The sequence below is a fragment of the Xyrauchen texanus genome, chromosome 3 (genome assembly GCF_025860055.1).
Source record: "Xyrauchen texanus isolate HMW12.3.18 chromosome 3, RBS_HiC_50CHRs, whole genome shotgun sequence".
NCBI lineage: Eukaryota > Metazoa > Chordata > Actinopteri > Cypriniformes > Catostomidae > Xyrauchen > Xyrauchen texanus.
Window position 1 is genome coordinate 16,484,968 of NC_068278.1, and position 22,125 is coordinate 16,507,092.

At 38.3% G+C, this 22,125-nt stretch overlaps 2 protein-coding genes across 7 annotated transcripts in view; both read left to right on the forward strand.

Moving 5' to 3' along the window:
- Positions 1–20,663, forward strand: part of abr (ABR activator of RhoGEF and GTPase) — a 225,662-nt gene extending 204,999 nt beyond the window's left edge. For 3 of the 6 annotated variants that reach the window (XM_052113109.1, XM_052113117.1, XM_052113125.1), the window contains 7 exons: positions 13,933–13,992; positions 14,114–14,223; positions 14,349–14,488; positions 15,909–16,043; positions 16,920–17,025; positions 18,037–18,187; positions 19,224–20,663. In XM_052113109.1, coding sequence (XP_051969069.1) covers positions 13,933–13,992; positions 14,114–14,223; positions 14,349–14,488; positions 15,909–16,043; positions 16,920–17,025; positions 18,037–18,187; positions 19,224–19,313 — 792 coding nt within the window. In that variant the 3' untranslated portion in view covers positions 19,314–20,663. Of the gene's footprint in view, positions 1–206; positions 223–330; positions 1,024–13,932; positions 13,993–14,113; positions 14,224–14,348; positions 14,489–15,908; positions 16,044–16,919; positions 17,026–18,036; positions 18,188–19,223 lie in introns of those variants that run through there. The other 3 variants (XM_052113144.1, XM_052113152.1, XM_052113133.1) reach the window with 3 other exon arrangements.
- A 1,009-nt stretch (positions 20,664–21,672) lies between these two features.
- On the forward strand, positions 21,673–22,125 carry nanos2 (nanos homolog 2). Its single transcript, XM_052113312.1, has one exon. The coding sequence runs from the start codon at positions 21,673–21,675 to the stop codon at positions 22,123–22,125; it is 453 nt and encodes a 150-aa protein (XP_051969272.1).

Consider the following 22,125-nt stretch of genomic DNA (forward strand, 5'->3'; position numbering starts at 1 on the left):
TCTGCTTACATAACCACACACACATAAGCACCCACACCCACGAGACATGCCAGCCTCAGGCTCCCAATGACATTCTGCTGAGATTACACTCAGACTGAGCTCCGTAACAGTAGCGAGAGATGATGAAATTTGTTTTTACCCTGCCAGTTAAACTTTAAGGGTGTTTTTGTCTTACTTTTTGTTTGTTGTGTTTTTGAAGTGAGGTAGAGAGTGTGTTGTCAGGTCAGGTCTTGGTTCTTTGTTCTGTTGCTTACAGAGGCTAGTAAACAGAGAATATTACTCCTTTATGTCTGTCTTTTTCTCTTTTCCCATCTTGCATCTGGAGACTGGAAAACTGCTCGGTGATAGATTTAACTCATTCTCTCCCTTCCTTTCTCTCGCTCCCTCTCTCTCTCTCTCTCTCTCTCTCCTCCTTCCACTCTGTGTCTGTGTTTGCTGGAGATCAGATGTTGAGGAGAGCGGAGCAGAGAGGAGCTCAAGAGAGATGCACACAGAGGAGAGAGTTAGTTTAAAATCCACTGAAGGATCTAAAGCAGAATTAAGCTTGAGACGAGGGTAAAATATGGCAACATCTGATTTTCTCCAGAAATGAGCCCTTTATTTCAGTGCGTTAATTTCTCATTAGTGATTTTTTTTTTAATGACTTTTTATTTATTTAAAGAATTTAAGTATTTAACAAGAGAGTTTTAACTTGTGATCAAGCAAAAGGAAGCAAACAGACAAGTATTATATTTAATGATTTTTTTGGAAGTTTTTATACATTTTAAGAGTTTGATTTTACGGTTAGGAAGTGTTCTACCAGTGTTCCTGGACGTCGTCATCCCCCTCTTTTTCTCCGTTTGTGGATTTGAGAGGGACACAGTCAGAATGACAGAGATCATGGTAACGGACTGTAATCTGAACTCGCTGTGTGAGCGTGTGGAGCAGCACTGTTGCATGGACGACCCGTCTGCCATCAAAAGACACACCAACACTGGTGCCAAGCTGTGGGGCCGTGTGCGTAGTAAACTGCTCCGACAAAAGGTCACTCTCTCTTTCATTCTCTCTCCATCTGTTTCATTCTCCCTCCACCTTCTGATCTTACTGTCCCCCTCTGCTGAGTCTTGTTTTTATTTATATATATATATATATATATATATATATATTTAACTCAATGACTGTCATTGAATGAAGCTGCTCTTTCAACTTCTCATGTTTTCATGATCTCTGGTTTGTAGAAAGATGCGTCTATACATTTTTAGTGTCTGTTATTTTTTGTCTCTCTGTAGCAGTTAGTGTTATCTTGTACTCTCTGTTCTCCAAACACAGTGTACTCGCTCTTTCTTTTATGTGTGTGTGTGTGTGTGTGTGTGTGTGTGTGTGTATACATACACACACGTACACTGATTAGCCACAACATTAAAAGCACCTGCTTAATATTGTGTAGGTCCCCCTCGTGCCGCCTAACCAGAATGGGGAAAAATTATTGTTGATTGCATGATTGTTGGTGCCAGACGGGCTGGTTTTGATCTCCTGGGATTTTCACGCACAACTGAAATGCCTTGTTGATGAGAGAGGTCAACAGAGAATGGCCAGGATGGTTCGAACTGACAAAGTCTACGGTAACTCAGATAACCACTCTGTAAACGTGTGCGGGTTGGTGCTGTTTTGGCGGCACGAGGGGGACATACACAATGTTAAGCAGGTAGTTTTAATGTTGTGGCTGATCTGTGTCTGTCTGTGTGTGTGTGTGTGTGTGTGTGTGTGTTGTGTCGCTGGTGGCCACAAGTTTGGAATAATGTACAGATTTTGTGCTTATGGAAAGAAATTGTTGCTTTTATTCACCAAAGTGGCATTCAACTGAACGCAATGTATAGTCAGGACGTTAATAACATGAAAAATTTACTATTACAATTTGAAAAAAAAAATCGGAACATTTTAACTACTACAAAAGAGTTCTCATCAAAAAATCCTCCACATGCAGCAATGACAACTTTGCAGGTCCTTGGCATTCTAGCTATTAGTTTGTCCAGATACTCTGGTGACAGAGCACTGATTATACTGTAAATGAATCTAGATTTAGTCATAGAATCAACAGCTAATATTTCTCAAACAAATCAAGGTTTTTCTCTAGAATAGATCGGGGTTTCACAACAGGGAGTTTGCAAACCCCTAAGGGTTCATGATGGAACTGCAGGGGATTGTTAAGATTTTGATAATATTAACAATGTAAAATAAAATTATTTAAACAAATTAACAGTGTTCCTGATATAAATGTGAAAAATTAAATCATCTTGATGCTGTTTTTACATTGCCACAGTCACCTTTGGCTTGCTCACTGGGCCATTTAAGGCAACATTTTCTGTGAAGTTGCATGTATTGTGCAAAAAAAAAAAAAAAAAAAATTAAAGAAAATACTGTACTCATGTACACATTTTTTTCATTAAATGTATAATTAATTATATAAAAGTTAAGAACATTTCTTAAAATAAAAATAAAAAAATAAAGAGGAGGTACATCATTGAGACTGTATAGATTTGATCTAATTTTATACATGATAATTGTGTTATATTTAGATTATTTTCACAACACATATAGTGTAAAAGAAGCTATACAGAAAATAGTAAAAAAAAAAAAAATTCCGATCTGAAGGGTTGTCAAGACAGTTTGATAACAATGAGGTAGAAGGTTTTAATACTGTAGATCTGTAATTTCTACTTGACTAACATTGATGCTTATTTTGATTGTATTCTGACTTGTATATGGTATGTTACTGTCACATGCTCTAATTCATGGTACCTCGGGATCCATTGACACTGAAAGATCTTCTGTTTGTGTTGAGATCAGTGTCTGAAAACTATCCATGTAATTATGGGAGTAGGTGTGTATGTGTGAGTGAGTGTTCATGTGCTGATGTGAGTTTGGCAAAATCTAGGTCTCTCCATGTGGGGTATCTGCCCTGCCAGCACTTTGTGCATTCATTTGTGTGCACAGGCTTTCTGGCTGGTAGAACAAAGCAATTCAGTCTCTGCCTCCGCTCTGCTCAGCCAGGTCCATACTCTTCCTGACCTACTGACCCATTACTGACCATACAGACCGATTACATGCAAAATCCCCCAGTTTTACCATACTGAATTGGTCCTAGACCTGTAACACAAATCACTGTGACTGTGAATACAGGATTCAAACAGAATATGTGCAAACCCATGCATAGCTTTCAGTTTTAATGGACAACAAAGCAGGATCCTTGTCTGTCCATGTGTTTAGCACATGCTTTATTATTTCCTGCTCTTTTGAATCTGTCTTCCTCTTTTCCTTTTGTTTCCTGGTTCCTCGCCCTCTGTTTTTTTCCTCCATATTGTACACTTGCTCACTAACGTCAGTCTGTATGTATGTGGTCTGAAAGTTGTCACATCTGTCAGTTCTGTGGCAGTAGACAAATTGCTATATATTCCTTTATTGAAGAATTCTGCCTGTAAATCACGTACATACTGTATGGACACACCCTGCCTTTGTCTTCTCACAGGTATTGGCACATAACGTGTCTGTTGAAGGTCAATACATAGTCATTTATCAACACTCACATTTTCAGACACAGGTGTCATTGTAGGCAGATATTCAATGTAAATATATTGGATTGCTTTGACCGTTGCTAAAACATTGCAGGACAAGTTACACACCAAAGTATAATACTTGGGCGTTGGGATTTAAATCTCAAACATTAAAGGCTATGGTATGCTTCGTTTTTCTGTGAGCTGTTACGTCTTGTGCACAGTTGAGCGTTCCAGCCTTTCAAACTGTACTCTGTTTTTACTGCTAGTCCGCACTTACGTGGTCAACTTATACACACTACTTTGTGATACACTTTAGTACAGTAAACTCCAGGTACATGCACAGATGACGTGCAAAGATACATACAGGCATGTGAGACTATAAAAACTGGGTTGCAGGCGAACAGTCTGCACTAGAACCGTAAATGTAGCAACACGCAAAAACCTGAAATATATTTAAAGGCTGAAACCGTCTCAATGCAGATGCTTGTAGATGCACAAGCTCAATTTTGTGCGTTGTTTGTTTCAAAATGTGTCAGACCGCAATTCTGAAAGCAACGCAAGTACATGTTTTATTTTCTACATTGCCACAAGGGGTGCTATTGTGAAATTAGTGTGAACTTTTCACTTTTACAGTGAGTTTTGTCTTTCAAACCAACTACTGTCATGGTGTAACAGCAGTTTTAAGAGAATATTGCTGAGAATGTATGTTAAATTCACTATATTTATACCAACTTAAATTAATAACAACATATCCAGTTTAATGGCACACACTTTTGAAGGAAACTCTATGCCCCCACTGAGGTTTGTTACCACCACAGTAACCAAAGAACACACATTATGTATGTTCAGCCATACCACTCACTGGCAATGCATTGGCAAGCAAAAGTATTAGTTATGCTTAACATTATCAAGCAACCTTATTTTGCCCTTGCAATACCTTCCATTTGCAATTTAAAAGGCTTTGAAATGCACTTGATTACTTACACACCAATGGCCATTCTCATTGACTAAACTTTACATGAGTCTTTGTGCCCTGGAGTGTGTTATTTATGATTGACTGACTGTGTATGTGTATATGTGTGAGTGTTTCTTTGATATGGTCATGAATGTTCTCAGTATAGACTCATGACCTGCTCATAGTGTCTGATCTTTACAGACTCTTTCTTTTGATAAGCGTAAACCTGCTACTCCGTTTAAGAGAACACACATCCACTTTAACCCCCTTAAGAGGAATGAGCCAACAGAAGGAGCAAAGGTCTATGTGAAAAATATATTATGCACAAGAAGAATATGGCTAATCCCAAGAGATGAACCCATCTTCTCCTGTAACTATCCCTCTGTCCAGCCTCTACTGGCTCACACATGGGACTCCTGGTCTCAACATGTTAATAAGTGAACCACTGATGAACCTTGTTCCACTTTAAAGGCCTTTAAATGCCAGCTATATGCTAATGGCTGCTTTTATCACCCACATAAATCTTCTGCTGCCAGTTTGAGGGCACCGGACCCATATGAGGGGCCACTGAACCCCCTCAAGCCCTGAGCAAGCCCTTGCTTACTGGACTAATGAAATGGAGGAGGTGAGAGGGTGATGGTGGAGCTTTAGTCAATGGCTGTTGACCTGATTGAGTGAAGTTGGAATTCTTCATCATATACTTTTACATGTATGCATTTGGCAGACGCTTTTATCCAAATCAGCTTACAGTGCCCTTATTACAGGAACAATCCCCCCAGAGCAACCTGGAGTTAAGTGCCTTGCTCAAGGACACAATGGTGGTGGCTGTAAGCGATCGAACCAACAACCATCTTCTTACCAGTTCTGTGCTTTAGCCTACTACGCCACCACCACTCTATAAGTTGATAATACCATAGTACTTTGATGTAACGAATATTCAATACAAGAGTTCAATACAAGTTGAGCTCAATCAACAGCATTTATAAAAATCAAGGTTAAAGTGAGGCACTTACAATGGAAGTAAACATACACTAAATGTACTCCATTTACAAGCCTCATTGATGAGAACCTTTGAGTCAGCATATAATTTAATAACGCAGGAAATGGCAATAATGTTTACTGGAAGAGGCCCAGTCCACCCCAGAAGTCCCAAACTGAGACATCCATCCAATGCATCAGAACACTAAAGCTAACATTGGTCTGACCTCCATTACAACCTCTTAATACCACAGTAATTACGCATTTTTCCCACATCACATAATGAACAAACACACATTTTTACCCTAAAATGCCACAGTCTCTCCAGAGTTGTAACTGCAGACCTTATGCTATAGAGAGATGCATATATTAGAATAGGCTAGTGTTTAGTGCCTGGTATATTACAAAGTACCATGGTAATTCTATCACTTTCTATCACTACAGCCTGGTAATACTATGGTATTTTGTAATAGACCATGGTACTGAATGATTACCATATTCATGTATGATGGTATTTACATAGTACTCCAATGTACTACAAAGAATACCATAGTACTAAATGGTACTTGTCCAAATGCAAGGTTGTTTTTTGTTAGCATTATGAAACAGAGCTAAATATTTTATTGAGAGCATGTTGAAAAAAGCTATTTGTGTCTTTTATTTTTTTTGTTTTTTGTTTGTGCGCTAGCCTGTATTGGTCTGTACCCAAACATATTTTGGTGTGTGGGCTTTTAGAGTATAAATAAAAAATAAATCATGGTCAGTAGATCAGGAAGAGTAAAAAACAGTTGTGTTTTAGCTGAATACTGTATGCGCTTCTTTGCTCAAAGACTCTGAGGCTTTATTACGCAATACCAAACCCCTTTATGTAAGGAGAATAAGCACAAATTAACACCATCCGCACAAAATAACATCCATCCATGAGTCACCGTCCCAGCACAATGGTTCAAGATCTGTGCACTTACATGGAGCCTTGACTGTTCTGATTAACATAAATATTGAAGTCTTTATATAAGCAATAAGCAAATGAAGGTCCTCTTTATCTAAAAGACACTGCTGATCATTTAAAAAGGCTTAGAGACAGCTAATTGCTCTAGGAAGGAAATATGTGCAACAGATGTGAAGAGCAGGCAAGACATATATTGAGAAAGAATTGGTTCATTTTATCCTAATCTGGATTCTTCCATAAAATATTTTTAGTTGGATTTCATTTAAATATTCATGACTTCTTGGTCTGTACTCTAATTGAGTCATTAATGTAATCAGGGCATTAAAACACAAAAACATACTAAGGAATTGCCATGGTACAATGATGCTATCAAATGGTAAGTCCTTGGTTCTTTTAGCTATATATGCAAGTGGTATTGAATGATTTCAATATTGACATTTTCATGGTTCTTCAAAGAATAACATGGTATTACCATGAAACAAATTACCATAGTGCAATGTCCAAAACATTACTGTAAAACCATGCGACTCATTTCATAGTAATGTTGTTTGATTATGTTAATTTAATATATTAGTATATGTTTGCCATATGCTACAAAGATAATGAAATACAACAGTAAAACATAGGTTTCCTGTACTTCACTAAACAGTTTTTGCATTTAGTATTCACTATTTACTGTGTCTCTTTGTGGAAAAGACAGAGGAAAAGGATGGTGGAAGGGTTTTCTTGTTCAAACTTATGAATTAAATATTTGATTTCTCTTTGATCAAACGGAGTCATGTAATTGCAAGTGAGAAATAGGCTGCGAGCGTGTTTCTGCAGATTTTACCTGCATTATGTGTCAAAGTGCAGGCAATGCATCTGTTGCGTTTGAGAGTGAGTGGTGTGATTGGCTAGTGAGGTCAGAGTAACCTTAGTTTTGCACGCTTTTGGACAAAACCATTGTATGTTCTTCCTCTTTTGTAAGTCGCTTTGGATAAAAGCATCTGCCAAATGAATAAATGTAAATGTGTGTGTGGCTCTACACTGATGCATAGTGCTTATCCCTAAAGAAAGAAGTACAGTAATCAGGCTTTATAGTCATATAAACAACACAGATTCTTCTGTCCCACATGTGCATTCCGTATGTACGTCAGTATTTTATACGAATGATAAAATGTGTTTTTCCTCTCTTTGTTCTCTGTATGGAGTCTCCACACAGAATATCCTCAGCATTTAGTACTTGACTCTAGAGAGAGTGGTGGAGAGAGGCTGGCCAGAGAACACTGGCTCAGCTGCTCAGAACAGAGAGAGAGATGGGGTGGGTGCGTGTTTATGAATGAGGCAACAGGAGAGAAGATTAGAGAATAGAAATATTTATCTCCAAAGTTCAGTGCAAGATTTGCTTTCAATGGCCCTTTCCGCAGCTGAATGTCCACTTACAGTATTGTACAAACCAGTACCATGCTAATACCATTGCTTATTGTACACGTACTTAAAAAAATTTTTTTAACATGTACCATGGTATTAACATGTGTTTTTTATGTGGAACCATGGGATTACCCTGTTTTTGGTATTGTAATAACAATGTTATTTTAAATTATACCATGGCCTGTTCTAATACTCGATTCTGATTGGCTGGAATGCATGCGGTTCAAACCGTTGTATGCACAGATAGTTCCGGTCAGTTTGAATCACCTTTTGATATTAATTTGCTGTTTGTAACCCTAGCAACATAACATTACAGAGCAAGCAGAGTGAACTGTAGCAACTGAAAAACATTTCTAACCACTTTCATCAGCTTAGCTAATACAATGGGATTCAGCTTGTTTTGCACAGAGGGTGAGAGAAGGACCTATTAAATGCGTCTTTCGCTGTCCGGCATGGCGATGCAAGACGATTTAATCTGTAATGTGTTGTGTATGTTATGTTTCTGTGCTGAAGTGCCGCCTATAGCCACTAGAGGCCCCCTCATGCTAACACATCTCTGACTCAAATGCTGAAGGAGAAGCACTGTTTGTTTACAAAATGCACGCAGCATATTACATTGAAGTGCTACCGTTCATGGACTGATTGTAATTTCATTCTTAATTCAGTCAATCGTGCTGATGTCTCAGAGGTCAAAATCTGCAGGTTACAGAGTGTTTTGAATGAGTTTCCCCTTATCATACAGTAAGTGCTACTTTTACTGTCACTGCCACGTTTGTAATGTTGGTTTTTCCACATTTATGTGAAAATGACAATGAATACAAATTAAATCATATTTTTTATTACGTTCTGTGGATATTATTACTTCTGGATTGTGTATTTAAATTCACAGTTTTGAGCAAGTGAGTGGTCGCACTACTTTTTCTCTGTGCCTCAATATGCAGATCTGTAGATCTAATGACCCTTAGATAAAATTAACAGTTATTTTTTAGTTTTTCCAGTCAAAATTTGCACTGCAAAAAATGTATGACAGCTGTAACTAATAAATTCTGGCAAGTGACCATGGTATAGGTTGGATAATCCACAGTTTGGTGTGCGCTAAATAATTTGAAATGCACGTCGTGAATGCGAAGAACCACCCGAGCCATGGATTATCCCTTACATGCACCATGGTAATACCCTTTGTTTGTGTTTTTTACATGTATGATGTCCAAATAATACTATGTTACTATGGAATATAATACTATAATACTATGGACCAGAAACACACTCCTTTTCAAAGCTTTTGGATCAGGAAATATAAACCTCAAACTTCACTCTTAGTTCTACAGATTGAGCACTTAATTCATATCTTTAAGATGTGCAAACTGTCAATCCATGAGAGATTAAATGAGAACATAGAGAAGACTGATGACTGGGGTATCATCTTGAAGGTAGTTGAAGGAGAACAAGTTTGCACTACGACCTTCACCCCATCTCCAACATTATCATCCAGCCTGGCTTATTGGGAATCAATTTAGGATGCTGTTGAAATAATCTCCATAGATATTCAGTTTAGGCTCTTTCATCCCAAACTTTTAAGATTTCCCAAAGGAATGGGCAGAGTGGTGTTTGTGGGGGGATGTGGGGTGAAATCCTCCAGGACTTTTAATAAGAGTCTGGAGGAAATTACTGGGCAGATGAGGTGACTACAAGACGAGTCTTTGAGAGGGTAAGCCGTTTAGCTGCATTAAAGGATTTTCTAGAAATGTCATGAGCCTGTATGATTCCATACATTATTAATAATGCACTGTGGGAAGTGCCAGAAGGTACTGAAAGAGAGAAGCTCAAGAGTTTTCAGAGTCACGTATCCTTGAAATCTCTATAGCCCTATTCACGTCTGTAAAAGTACATTTTCATGGCGGCTCTGTGATAAAACTCATGCGTTCGGATGACAAGTAAATCACGGGAGAAGAGCAAGACTTTTTGCAGATCTCATGATTGCAGTTGCGCTTGTTATATGGAAAATTCATCAATCCACAAACTGTGTCCTCTGTATTTGCAAACAGGAGAGATGTTTTTTGACACGGCCCCTAAAAGCGTAGTGCTTCTGCGTGAAACACAGAAAAATAATATTTAGACATGGCGTAACGGTCCAAAAAGTTAGTTTAGCACATGTTTACATTGTAAACAATTGAAAAAGCACAGCAGCTGGATTGGAAAACACATTCAGTGTGAAAGGCCCTAACACAAAATAATGGCTGGCATTGACATTGCAGTCCTGATACCAGTGATCAGGTCGATCAGAATTCACTTAAGAACCTTACTGTGAACAATAGACTTATGCATGTCCCAACTGCTGATCTCAACATATCTGTTTATTAGTCCCTTTAATTTGATTGGTGTGAACATGGCATATTGGTTTTATCTGTGGGACAATAACAGAGTGCAGTATTCCATAAATATTCAATAAGAATCTAATCACACCTAATGTGTATATAAACAGCATAAGTAAGGATGATTGCACACTACTTGTATCGAGTAAATTGATTTTAGTGAAACAAGCTTATGTGGTTGACAGAGCTTGTCAGACATTCTCATATAAATCAGTTTAAGAATTTTTTCCTGTAAATGTTTGTTTTTATGAACGTTTTGGCAGCATTTGTGCTGTTTGTGTTCCCTTGTGTCACAGAGCTCCACATTTGTTGTTATTAAAGTTAATACTTGAGCACAGAAATTGTTTTTAGGTTTAGTCATATTTGTGGTCAGCGCAGTACATTTAGATGACTTAAGAGGTAGATTTCTTAAAGAGATCAGGAGTCCAGACTGTCAGGTTTTTTATTATCAGTGTTGGTGTTTGATTGACTGGTTAGTTTTAGAGGAGGGAGGGTCTTCCCCAGAGAGCCTGTCCCATCATCCATCTTGTGTGTGACATGTTCTTTAGCATGAGAGTGTGTATGTGTGCGCACGCGAGTGAGTGTGTAAGAGTTAAGTCTTTTCCCCAAAGAGACTTGTGTGTTGATGGAAACTGCACAGATTTTGTCCACAATTTGTCAAGAGTGATTCTCCTTATAAGCTCATAGGTCAGAAGCCCCAAATCACCTACACATGAGACTATAGTCAGTGAATTCTTGTGCATTATGAATAATGCCACTTTAGAAATGGCTTTGATTGGCCCGAAGTAAAGGTAATAAATACAGTCTTGACCGAAACAAAATATGTATCGGTTTAAAGCTTAGAAGCTTTATTTTACAATGCATGAAAGCATTATGACCAAAACTGAACAAGTGCTTTGAAATTTGCAGACATATCAGAAGTGTACCATTTTGATAATTTATTAATAATTTTACACTTACATATTATTGTAATTGGTAAAAACATCAATCTGATTAAATAGCCTTGTGTTATATGTCATTGGAAGTCTCTCAAATCGTAGAATACAACAAGCCTATTTGTTTTACTCAGACAAAAACATAGTAAGTCTTTGACATACATGTTACACATAAGTAGGTGTTACATTTGAGCCACGTTTTCGGTTATAACTTCACTGAACATAAACACAACATATAATTTCACATACCATTACTTAGAGAAGGCGATTATCTTCAAAACGAGCCCACACACAATGTAATCGGATCCACAGATCATTAGAAAATCCTCACGATGCACAATGTGCTATACATAATGTGCTATCTGGCTAAAACACATTAGCTTTTCTTGATCAGATGACTTCATCAGAAATTATGTAGTACTTTTTCTATTTATATATATCTCTTTCTCTCTCTCTCTCTCTCTCTCTCTCTCTCTCTCTCATATATATATAGAGAGAGAGAGAGAGAGAGAGAGAGATAGAGAGAGAGAGAGAGAGAGAGAGAGAGAGAGAGATATCTATATCTATATATATACACTCACCTAAAGGATTATTAGGAACACCTGTTCAATTTCTCATTAATGCAATTATCTAATCAACCAATCACATGGCAGTTGCTTCAATGCATTTAGGGGTGTGGTCCTGGTCAAGACAATCTCCTGAACTCCAAACTGAATGTCAGAATGGGAAAGAAAGGTGATTTAAGCAATTTTGAGGGTGGCATGGTTGTTGGTGCCAGACTGGCCGGTCTGAGTATTTCACAATCTGCTCAGTTACTGGGATTTTCACGCACAACCATTTCTAGGGTTTACAAAGAATGGTGTGAAAAGGAAAAACATCCAGTATGCGGCAGTCCTGTGGGCTGAAAATGCCTTGTTGATGCTAGAGGTCAGAGGAGAATGGGCCGACTGATTCAAGCTGATAGAAGAGCAACTTTGCCTGAAATAACCACTCGTTACAACCGAGGTATGCAGCAAAGCATTTGTGAAGCCACAACATGCACAACCTTGAGGCGGATGGGCTACAACAGCAGAAGACCCCACCGGGTACCACTCATCTCCACTACAAATAGGAAAAAGAGGCTACAATTTGCAAGAGCTCACCAAAATTGGACAGTTGAAGACTGGAAAAATGTTGCCTGGTCTGATGAGTCTGGATTTCTGTTGAGACATTCAGATGGTAGAGTCAGAATTTGGCGTAAACAGAATGAGAACATGGATCCATCATGCCTTGTTACCACTGTGCAGGCTGGTGGTGGTGGTGTAATGGTGTGGGGGATGTTTTCTTGGCACACTTTAGGCCCCTTAGTGCCAATTGGGCATCGTTTAAATGCCACGGACTAACTGAGCATTGTTTCTGACCATGTCCATCCCTTTATGGCCACCATGTACCCATCCTCTGATGGCTACTTCCAGCAGGATAATGCACCATGTCACAAAGCTCGAATCATTTCAAATTGGTTTCTTGAACATGACAATGTGTTCACTGTACTAAAATGGCCCCCACAGTCACCAGATATCAACCCAATAGAGCATCTTTGGGATGTGGTGGAACGGGAGCTTCGTGCCCTGGATGTGCATCCCACAAATCTCCATCAACTGCAAGATGCTATCCTATCAATATGGGCCAACATTTCTAAAGAATGCTTTCAGCACCTTGTTGAATCAATGCCACGTAGAATTAAGGCAGTTCTGAAGGCGAAAGGGGGTCAAACACAGTATTAGTATGGTGTTCCTAATAATCCTTTAGGTGAGTGTGTATATATATATATAGATATAGATAGATATAGATATATATAGATATAGATATATATCGATAGTATACTTAACTCGATAGTATACTTTAAATGGGCCTATCTCTGTAAACTGTTTTCTAATCATTCCATCTCTCAAGAACTTAAATTGTAGTTGCCAGATTGTCATAGCTCTGTTTAGCTAACTTTCATATTTCTTGTGTTATTGACTCTTGATTATTGTATTGTTTTTTTTATTATTATTTTGTTTATAGTGATTTAAAGACTGCATCTAAATGATCAGTATGGAGTTAACAGTAGTGCAGCTACTGTGAAACAGACGTTAACCAACAACATTAAAAAAAAACGGATACTATGAGTTTCCCAGGCTTTTTTTTTTTTTTTTGGAGAGCCTGGGAATTTTCAGTTAGGATAGTCAAATGATGCTGGGTTCTCTTTAAGTGAAAATAAATATTTTAGACAGAAATAACTACAAATAACCCTGTTGTGTAGATTCGTAATGTAAACATAAAAAGTGTCTGTGTGTGTGCAAAATAAGTCATCAGGTGTCAAACGTGTCAGGTGTCTGTGCTGATATATTGCCCTCCAATTTGCATCCTAAACAAGAAATATCCTTATGTAACACGAAATATCCTTATGTAATGTGATTAACAACCTTTTTCATGAAAGACTTCAAATTAGGGCAACATTCTGAGCCCCGGAAAACCTTGCATTTCTGTTTCAAAATAAATGTATGCAAATTAGTAATATTTTCTCTTTAAATACTGCTATTTTATTTCACTGGCCTTCATTTAAAATGTGCACTCCGGACTCTTGCCAACTCTAACCTTTGAACTATGACAGTATTATGTGGGGACACTATATTTACATTTATTGTTTGGAAACAAAAACTGTATCATGTATACTTTCTTGGGCATTTAATAATAAATTAGATTGTGTTTAGTATATTAAACCCATCAATTCATTTTAACACACTTTTCTCTTTTTTTTCTCTTCCTGTGTTAATAGTTGGACCCACAGACCGTGCAATCCAAAAACTGGCACATGGATGTCATTGAAATGAACGGGGTACTAATTTATTTCTCATCAGAATCAAATGTATTTTCTATTTAATCTATACTTTTCCATTATTGCCTTGTACAACATTTACAGTGACTTATGTTGCCTCTCAATAACTGCTCTGTCTCAGATTAAAGTGGAGTTTTCCATGAAGTTCACAACTCGGGACTTGAGTTTAAAGCGGACGCCCTCTAAGAAACAGAGTGGCGTGTTTGGGGTCAAAATCAGCGTGGTAACAAAGTGAGTGAAATGTCAAGCCCTAAACAGAAGTATGGAAAAACAATGTTTAAAATGCATTTTTACAGTTTCCTTCTAGATGTTTAGTACAGTTGTGTACATAGATTTTGTTTGTTTTTCTTCCTCAGGCGCGAGCGCTCCAAGGTACCTTACATCGTGCGGCAGTGCATTGAGGAGGTGGAGAAGAGAGGCATTGATGAAGTGGGCATTTACAGGATCTCTGGTGTGGCCACAGACATCCAGGCTCTCAAAGCTGCATTTGACACCAGTAAGAGCCATTTAACCAACCACAATTTGCATGCTAATACTAGGTATGGGTATACCGAGCATTTAGGAGGACACTAGCATATATAAACCACCCCAAAGCTAACAGACATGGACTGAAAGCCACAAAACTCCATCTTGCATCTTCAATTGTGTGTCTAGATTCATTTTATTTTTACTTTAGATTATTTCACTGAACAAAGTCCAAACGTGGCACAATGGGAACTTATTTGTAATATTGTGATTGGTTATGGGAGCATTTTGGGTGGTACCTTGCTGTCAGATTGGTTTGATTGGGAACAGCATCAACTCTGTATGGGATGACTTTCAGTTAGAGGCAGCAACAGCTCTTAACACTGTTCGGAAACAGAACGCAAGGGTCTTGAGATGCGTTTTCATACCGTTTTTATGTGGCACTTCATCTTAAAAAGACACACAATGCAAAGTACAATACAAAGGCCAAAGCCGACCATCTGATACATGTGTACATAGACTAAATATCAGAAATAGTGCAGAGAAATCTCGCTCAAGATCAATCAAGTAGTCAAAATGACCAAAATATTCATACTTCCGTGTGATTTTTTTTTTTTTTTTACTACTTTTAGCTTTGTAGAAAGTTCATAATATTTTTTTTCTTCAGAAAATATTCCTTCCCCCCTGTTTTTAGTCTACTTACATACACTACCTACTAGGCTTTGACTTTCTTGTTGATTTCCCATCCATCTCTGTTCATCACTGTCTCTCTCTCTGGTTATGTGAGGTCAGTCGAGGCCTGCATCTTCTGTCTAAAATCAGCAGTAGTGTTGTGGGAAAGGCCATGCAGAGGGCTGATCCCTCCAGCTTTCAGCTGGCTCAATAAACACACACACACACACACACACACACACACACACATACACACTCTCTCACACACACATGTTGTGTTTCCATGTTTTATGGGGACTTTCCATAGACATAATGGTTTTTATACTGTACAAACTTTATATTCTATCCCCTAAACCTAACCCTACCCCTAAACCTAACCCTCACAGAAAACTTTCTGCATTTTTACATTTTCAAAAAACATAATTTAGTATGATTTATAAGCTGTTTTCCTCATGGGGACCGACAAAATGTCCCCACAAGGTCAAAAATTTCGGGTTTTACTATCCTTATGGGGACATTTGGTCCCCACAAAGTGATAAATACACGCTACACACACACACACACACACACACACACACACACACACACACACACACACACACACACATGGTCTACAGGGAGTATTCAGAGCAGTACAGTCAGCAAGCATTGAGTGTTACTCAGTATTATGTCATATAATGCTGGATATCTATTACTCGGACTGTATGTATAACATTAGGTGTTACATGCAGCATTTATTATGATGGTTTTACATTTAATTTGTGCTCTGTCTCTTTCAGATACCAAAGATATCCTGATGATGTTGAGTGATATGGACATTAATGCCATAGCAGGGACACTGAAATTGTATTTCAGGGAGCTGCCAGAACCTCTTCTCACAGACAGGCTGTATCCGGCCTTCATGGAGGGCATTGGTATGACCTCTTTCACATTTAACATTTTAAGATCTCAGAAGTCTTAGAACATCCGAATCACAGTATGATTTGATACGGTATGTAGCAAATAGGGTCATTAAAGTGATAGTTCCCCCAAAGTTTTAATTCTCTCATTTACTCACCCTCATACTGTACCATCCTGGATGTGTATGACTTTCCTCTGCTGAACACAAATGAAGATTTTTAGAAGAACATCTTAGCTCTGTTGGTCCATAAAATGCAAGTCAACCGGGTCCAAAACTTTGAGGCTCAAAAAGCATATAAAGGCAGCATAAAAGTAATCCAGTGGTTAAATCCATGTCTTCAGAAGTGATATGATAGGTGATTGAGAAACAAATCAATATTTATGTCCTTTTTTACTACAAATCTCACCTTTCAAACAGTCCTCCAAAGTGCACTCTCCTAAGATTTTTTTATTTTTTATTTGCCGATTAGCATTCATAGTGCATATCGCCACATACTGGGCAGGGAGGAGAATTTATTGTTTAAAAGGACTTAAAGATTGATCTGTTTCTCACCCACACCTATCACACATTGCTTCTGAAGAAAGACCACTGGAGTCACATTGATTACTTTAATGCTGCTTTTATATGCTTTTTGGACCTTCAGATTTTGGTCACCATTCATTTGCATTGTATGTAAATATTTTTCTAAAAATCTTAATTTGTGTTCTGCTGAATAAAGAAAGTCATACACATCTTGGATGGCATGGGAGTGAGTAAATGATGAGAGAATTTTCATTTTTGGGTGAACTATTTCTTTAAATGCAGAATGCAAGTGATTGAGGAAGAGCGATGTGATTAGAGAAAAAGTTAGTGTTTGGCAGATAAATAATGACAATTCTCTTCATCACAGCTCTATCCGATCCTGCAGCAAAAGAAAACTGCATGATGCATCTGCTGCGGTCACTACCAGACCCCAATCTCATCACATTCCTCACCCTGCTGGAGCACCTGAAAAGGTAAGCACACACAGACACAAGCTAAACAAATGAACACAACCTCTTTGCAGTTTTCATCCCACTGTAAAACTTAAATAGAAGCACACATGCACACAAGAAAACTGTTGCACACTTTAAAAACAGGGTTTGATTTTGAGCCATAATATTTTAAACCATAGTATACACATTCATATGGCCACAATTGGCCTCAGCTTTGTGCTCAATCTGCAAAAGACATGTGAAAGTTGATGTGAGATGTGTATTTAACATTTTCTCAGCTGCAGCTTTTCTTCAAATATTCAGTTACGCATTGTGTCATGTTATACTTGGGACAAACAGTAGCTCGACTATGAAAATAAATGCTGTAGCTCGATTATAACTGTGCATGTAGACTTACTGAGTAATGTCACTGCTCTTTTAATGCCTTAAGCTTCATATGAACATCAGTTTAGTCACTTTGATGAATGCCCAGGGTTATGGGTGTGAATCAAAAATCTCTCCGAAAAGTCAGCAATTAGCAAGCAGGGTCTCCTGTTTATAAACACTGTCATAAATAAGCTCTCTGGAGACATTACTGCTGACTTTAACTGCAGCCTGTGAACACATCACAATCATGAGCATGCCCTGCACACGCTGTTGAATTATCAACACAGCTCACTGTGGACCCCTGCTGGCCTACTCTACACATTACACTTCAAACTTAACTTCTGTCATGTTGTTCCAAACCTTTATGACTTTCCTTACATGAAAGAAAATGTTAAGCAGAATATTATTCTCAGTCACCATTCACTTTCATTGTACAGGGAAAAAAAATGCAATTAAAAAAAAGAAAGTGAATGGTAACTGAGACTAACATTCTGCCTAACTTCTTTAGAAAGAAAGTCATATGGGTTTGGAATCAGATGAGGGTGAGTAAATGATGACAGAATTTTTGGGTGAACTATCCCTTTATATGATGAATGGAAGTGTTGACCTTATTGATATGTAAATGACATGTGGCACATTATTGATGTTTGTTCCCTCTCATTACAGGGTAGCAGAGAAGGAGCCGGTGAATAAGATGTCTCTGCATAATTTGGCCACAGTGTTTGGCCCCACTCTGCTGAGACCTTCAGAGTCAGAGATTAATAAAGCCAATATCACACTGGCCTCTGATATCTGGAGTCACGATGTCATGGCACAGGTAAGACAAAAACATATATGTTTACAGTTTTCTTTTAAGTGTCCCGACCACCCAGTGGCATGGTTCCAGGTTCAGGTCAAGTTAAGCTTATCGACAGCATTTGTAACATAATATTTGTTAACACAAAAATAATTTCAACTCGCCCCTCCCTTTCTTAAAAAACAAAAATCAAGGTTACAGTGAGGCACTTACAATGGAAGTGAATGGGGCCAATTTTTGGAGAAATGTGCAGCTTACAATTTTTATAAAAGCACTTACATTATGTCTTCAGTTAAAACTCATACTGTAGTATTTGAGTTTTTTTTTTTGTTAATTGTCATTTTTACAGTCGTTGAAGGGTTTTAGGGTTTACATCATTATGTAATGTTTGTCATAGCAACACAGTTGTAAAATTGGAAATAACTTTGCACAGAAAAGGTCAGTTCCCTTTAGTATAATCACATTTAAATCATGTTAACACATTATGCCTTGTGTCTATACTTTTGAAATAATGAGTATTTTAAAGTTTACGGATTGGTCCCCATTCACCTCCATTGTAAGTGCCTCGCTTTTACTGTTTTTGTGGTAATCAGTACTATGCCACAAATGCTGTAGATTGAAATTAACTTTTTATAATCTGTTTGGTGGCGCTAGTTCTGCATAAATTACACACTTGCCATGTTTTCATTCTAGTCTGTAGTTCTAGTTAGCTTTTCATAAAAACAATAGAGGTCTATGGAATGGTATGTGTGTTTTAGTTTCTAAAAACTGCAATTTCTGTATTTGGCCATGAGATCTAAATAATAACATGGGAAAAGTTTACAAAACTCTAGGAGCCTTGCCAAGTAAAGATACAAGAAGGCACGTGCATTTGTTTGATCAGTGTCATTTAATATACAAGTTCACTGGGTCTGTACAGTGTCTTTCATGAAGGAGGGAGAGTGACATCTAGTGGTTTGGATGAATAATGCTGACAGTCTTGTTTATGTATTTAGACTGTACCAGGTGAATGTAATCACTGTCTCACTGTAAAACTCTCTTCTGTCTCTCTTAACAGGTTCAGGTATTGCTGTACTACATGCAGCATCCACCCATATCCTTCGCTGAGCTGAAGAAGAATACACTCTATTTCTCAACTGACGTCTAAAAAGAGAGAAAGAGACTTCCTCCCTTCCTCCAGAACATTGTCTTTATTTCTGTACAAAGCCAACTGTCCATCGGGGAGACAAAGAAAGACTGTGAACACACTCCCTGCTTTTGTTGTCTCCAGTTATGTTCATATGTAAAGGGAGCTCAGGCTTCGCACCAACACGGAGAAGAACTGAAGCGAGAGGAGGACAAACTCAAGCCGGGATTCAGCATCACCTTATAGAAAATGTGCACTTATCACTCAGAAATCCTGCCAAACACAAACACACTTCCTACCACATTGCACACCCTGTTTACCGTCTCGTGAGAATGTTTGTGGGATACAGTCCCATGTTGTGTCATGGGATGTTGGCTACATCTGAGGTGGCAGCTCCTCTAACGCCCCGTTCAGTGATCCCGAAGCTGGAAGCGACCTGATATTAAACTCTCTTATCCAAGAGACATTCCAATCAACAAAAACAGCAGCATTTACATGTTTAATACAGTAAATATTATTTGTTTGACCAATTTTTTTAATCTTTTCTGCATGTGATACAAGGGCAGTGAGTTATGTTCGTGTGTCTGTGTATGTGAGATAGCAAATGCATTCTTTCTAAACTAAATCTCATGCCGCGAGTGAATCCTGCTGGCCATATTTTGATCTTTGGGTAAAATGTTGAGATTCCTTGTCCAAGTAAATTCAGGCCAGCCCTATTTATTATGAATATATTCTTTTCATTGTGCCTGTACAGGTTAGTACACATAGAGAACAACTCATTTTAGGGTTTTGTTTTAACTTCAAATTCCGAGTCTGTATAGACTGTTGAGAATAACAAATAAAAACTCTAACAGTTGAATTAGACCGCTCTTGGGACAAGTCATGGTATACAATGTAGTTGGAAAAATTGAAAACTTTGTCTTGATTTTGGGGAACAAATATCACCCATATTATTTTTGCTAGATAAAGTGTCTGGAGATACTTCAGTGTGATCTTTAGAAAGATGTGATCTGTGTTAATGCCCTTTTTGCATGTTCAGTTTGTCACATAAAATGTGGGCAGGTAACAGTTTAATTTCGTCCTTGTATTTTAAATGACCTTTAATTATAATTTTTACTCCACTGCTGAACTCCGCTGGCAGAGGAGAGGGAAACACCATACAACTTTTCTGCTATGAAGCCAGTTACATATGTACTTTATAAGCACTGTTAGATTGCAAAATATTTGAAATTTTAATATAAGATTAAAAGGAAATTAAAAACTGTTGTATTTTATTTCTGTTGGAAAGAAGTATACTGTATTAACAATAAGGGTAAATGTTGATGTGACCTTTTTTTCCCCTTTTTTAGTAAAATAAATAAGTGTACCTTGAGCACAAGATGTTGTTTGTTTTTAATAAGGGGTCTGCCATACAAGGGTATAAATTAGGGTTTTGGGAAACAAGCATTATTTTTGTAATTTGGTATAACATCAATAATGGTTCAGAAATAATGCATTTCAGGTTCAAATAAGCACAAAATATTTGGACTATTTTAAGTAAAATTAGATTTTTTTTTTTTTTTAAGATGTTAGTTTTTAAAGGGATAGTTCACCCAAAAATTAAAGTTCTCTCATCATTTACTCATCCTCGTGCTATGCCGGATGTATATGACTGACAATAAACAACAGATACTGTATAGATGCTGTTCAAAACAAAGAGAGAGAAAAGTATTTGGCACTGTCTGATTAACTTGAAACATATGTGGTTACTCTGTTAGGACACCTGTGTGAACTTGAGGGAAACTGAAACATCTACTAGAATGCACCTTGAGATCAGTTGCAAGGAACAAAAAAAAAAGCTCAAAGTGAAATAATAGCTCTTAAATCTTGAATCCTTTGACTGCAGGTTCCACTTGCTTTGCTATTGTGTATCTAATGCAATGGCATTCATACATGTTTAGGTGCAACCGACGTATCCAAATAGGGGGCCACTGTATATGTTTCTAATTATAATACTAAAATATGACAAAATGACAAGCACCGTATAAAAAGTATATCAAGTATTCTAAAATATATGATTGGTTACGATATGCAGCTGCGCACGTGCCGCGTCACAGACTCGCCTCCAGACAGGTCGCGTGACAGTTGTCTTTAAACCTACACGATCAAAACAAACAAAACCACGTGCTCGACCCGATGACCTCGGTCAAACAAGACACCCAGACGGTCAGCACAAAGTTTTTTTTTATTTACCCCTCATGTAAATTGGCAGGTGTTCGGCGCCCCAGACAGACTTGTCTGGAATCTTTTGATGGATACACTGTTTCCATTTCGTGTCTCTCCTATAAATATTCACCAGGAGTCAGATATGACACACACCTGATTTGCTCAACTGAACACGATGCAGTCGCCTGTGGGTGATCGCGAGAGGGGCATCCCAGCATCTGACGGCTTCTTCCTCATGTGGCGTGACTATATGGATCTCGGAAAGACTTTGTCGCGGCTGCTGGAGCAAGACGATTCCCGGCGCGCATCTGCAGAGGCGGTGAGCCCCTCTGAAGGTTTCGTGAAGCTCCGTCCCAGCCGCTCGGACACCGGCTCGGTCAGCAGCTGCTCCAGCAGCAGTCTGTCCTGTTCTAACCGGGGCCAGCGGAACCCTCGCGACGTTTGCGGCTTCTGCAAACAAAACGGAGAGTCCGCGGAGATTTACCTGAGCCACAGACTGAAAAGCAAAGATGGACGGATCCTCTGTCCGATATTACGGAGTTACGTGTGTCCACACTGTTCGGCCACAGGGGACTGGGCGCACACCCGCCTCTACTGCCCGCTGAGAAACACGCTGCAGACCGGATGA

Bases quoted from the DNA above. Each gene is read 5' to 3' on its own strand.
- nanos2 (XM_052113312.1), top strand. From the start codon at position 21,673: ATGCAGTCGCCTGTGGGTGATCGCGAGAGGGGCATCCCAGCATCTGAC.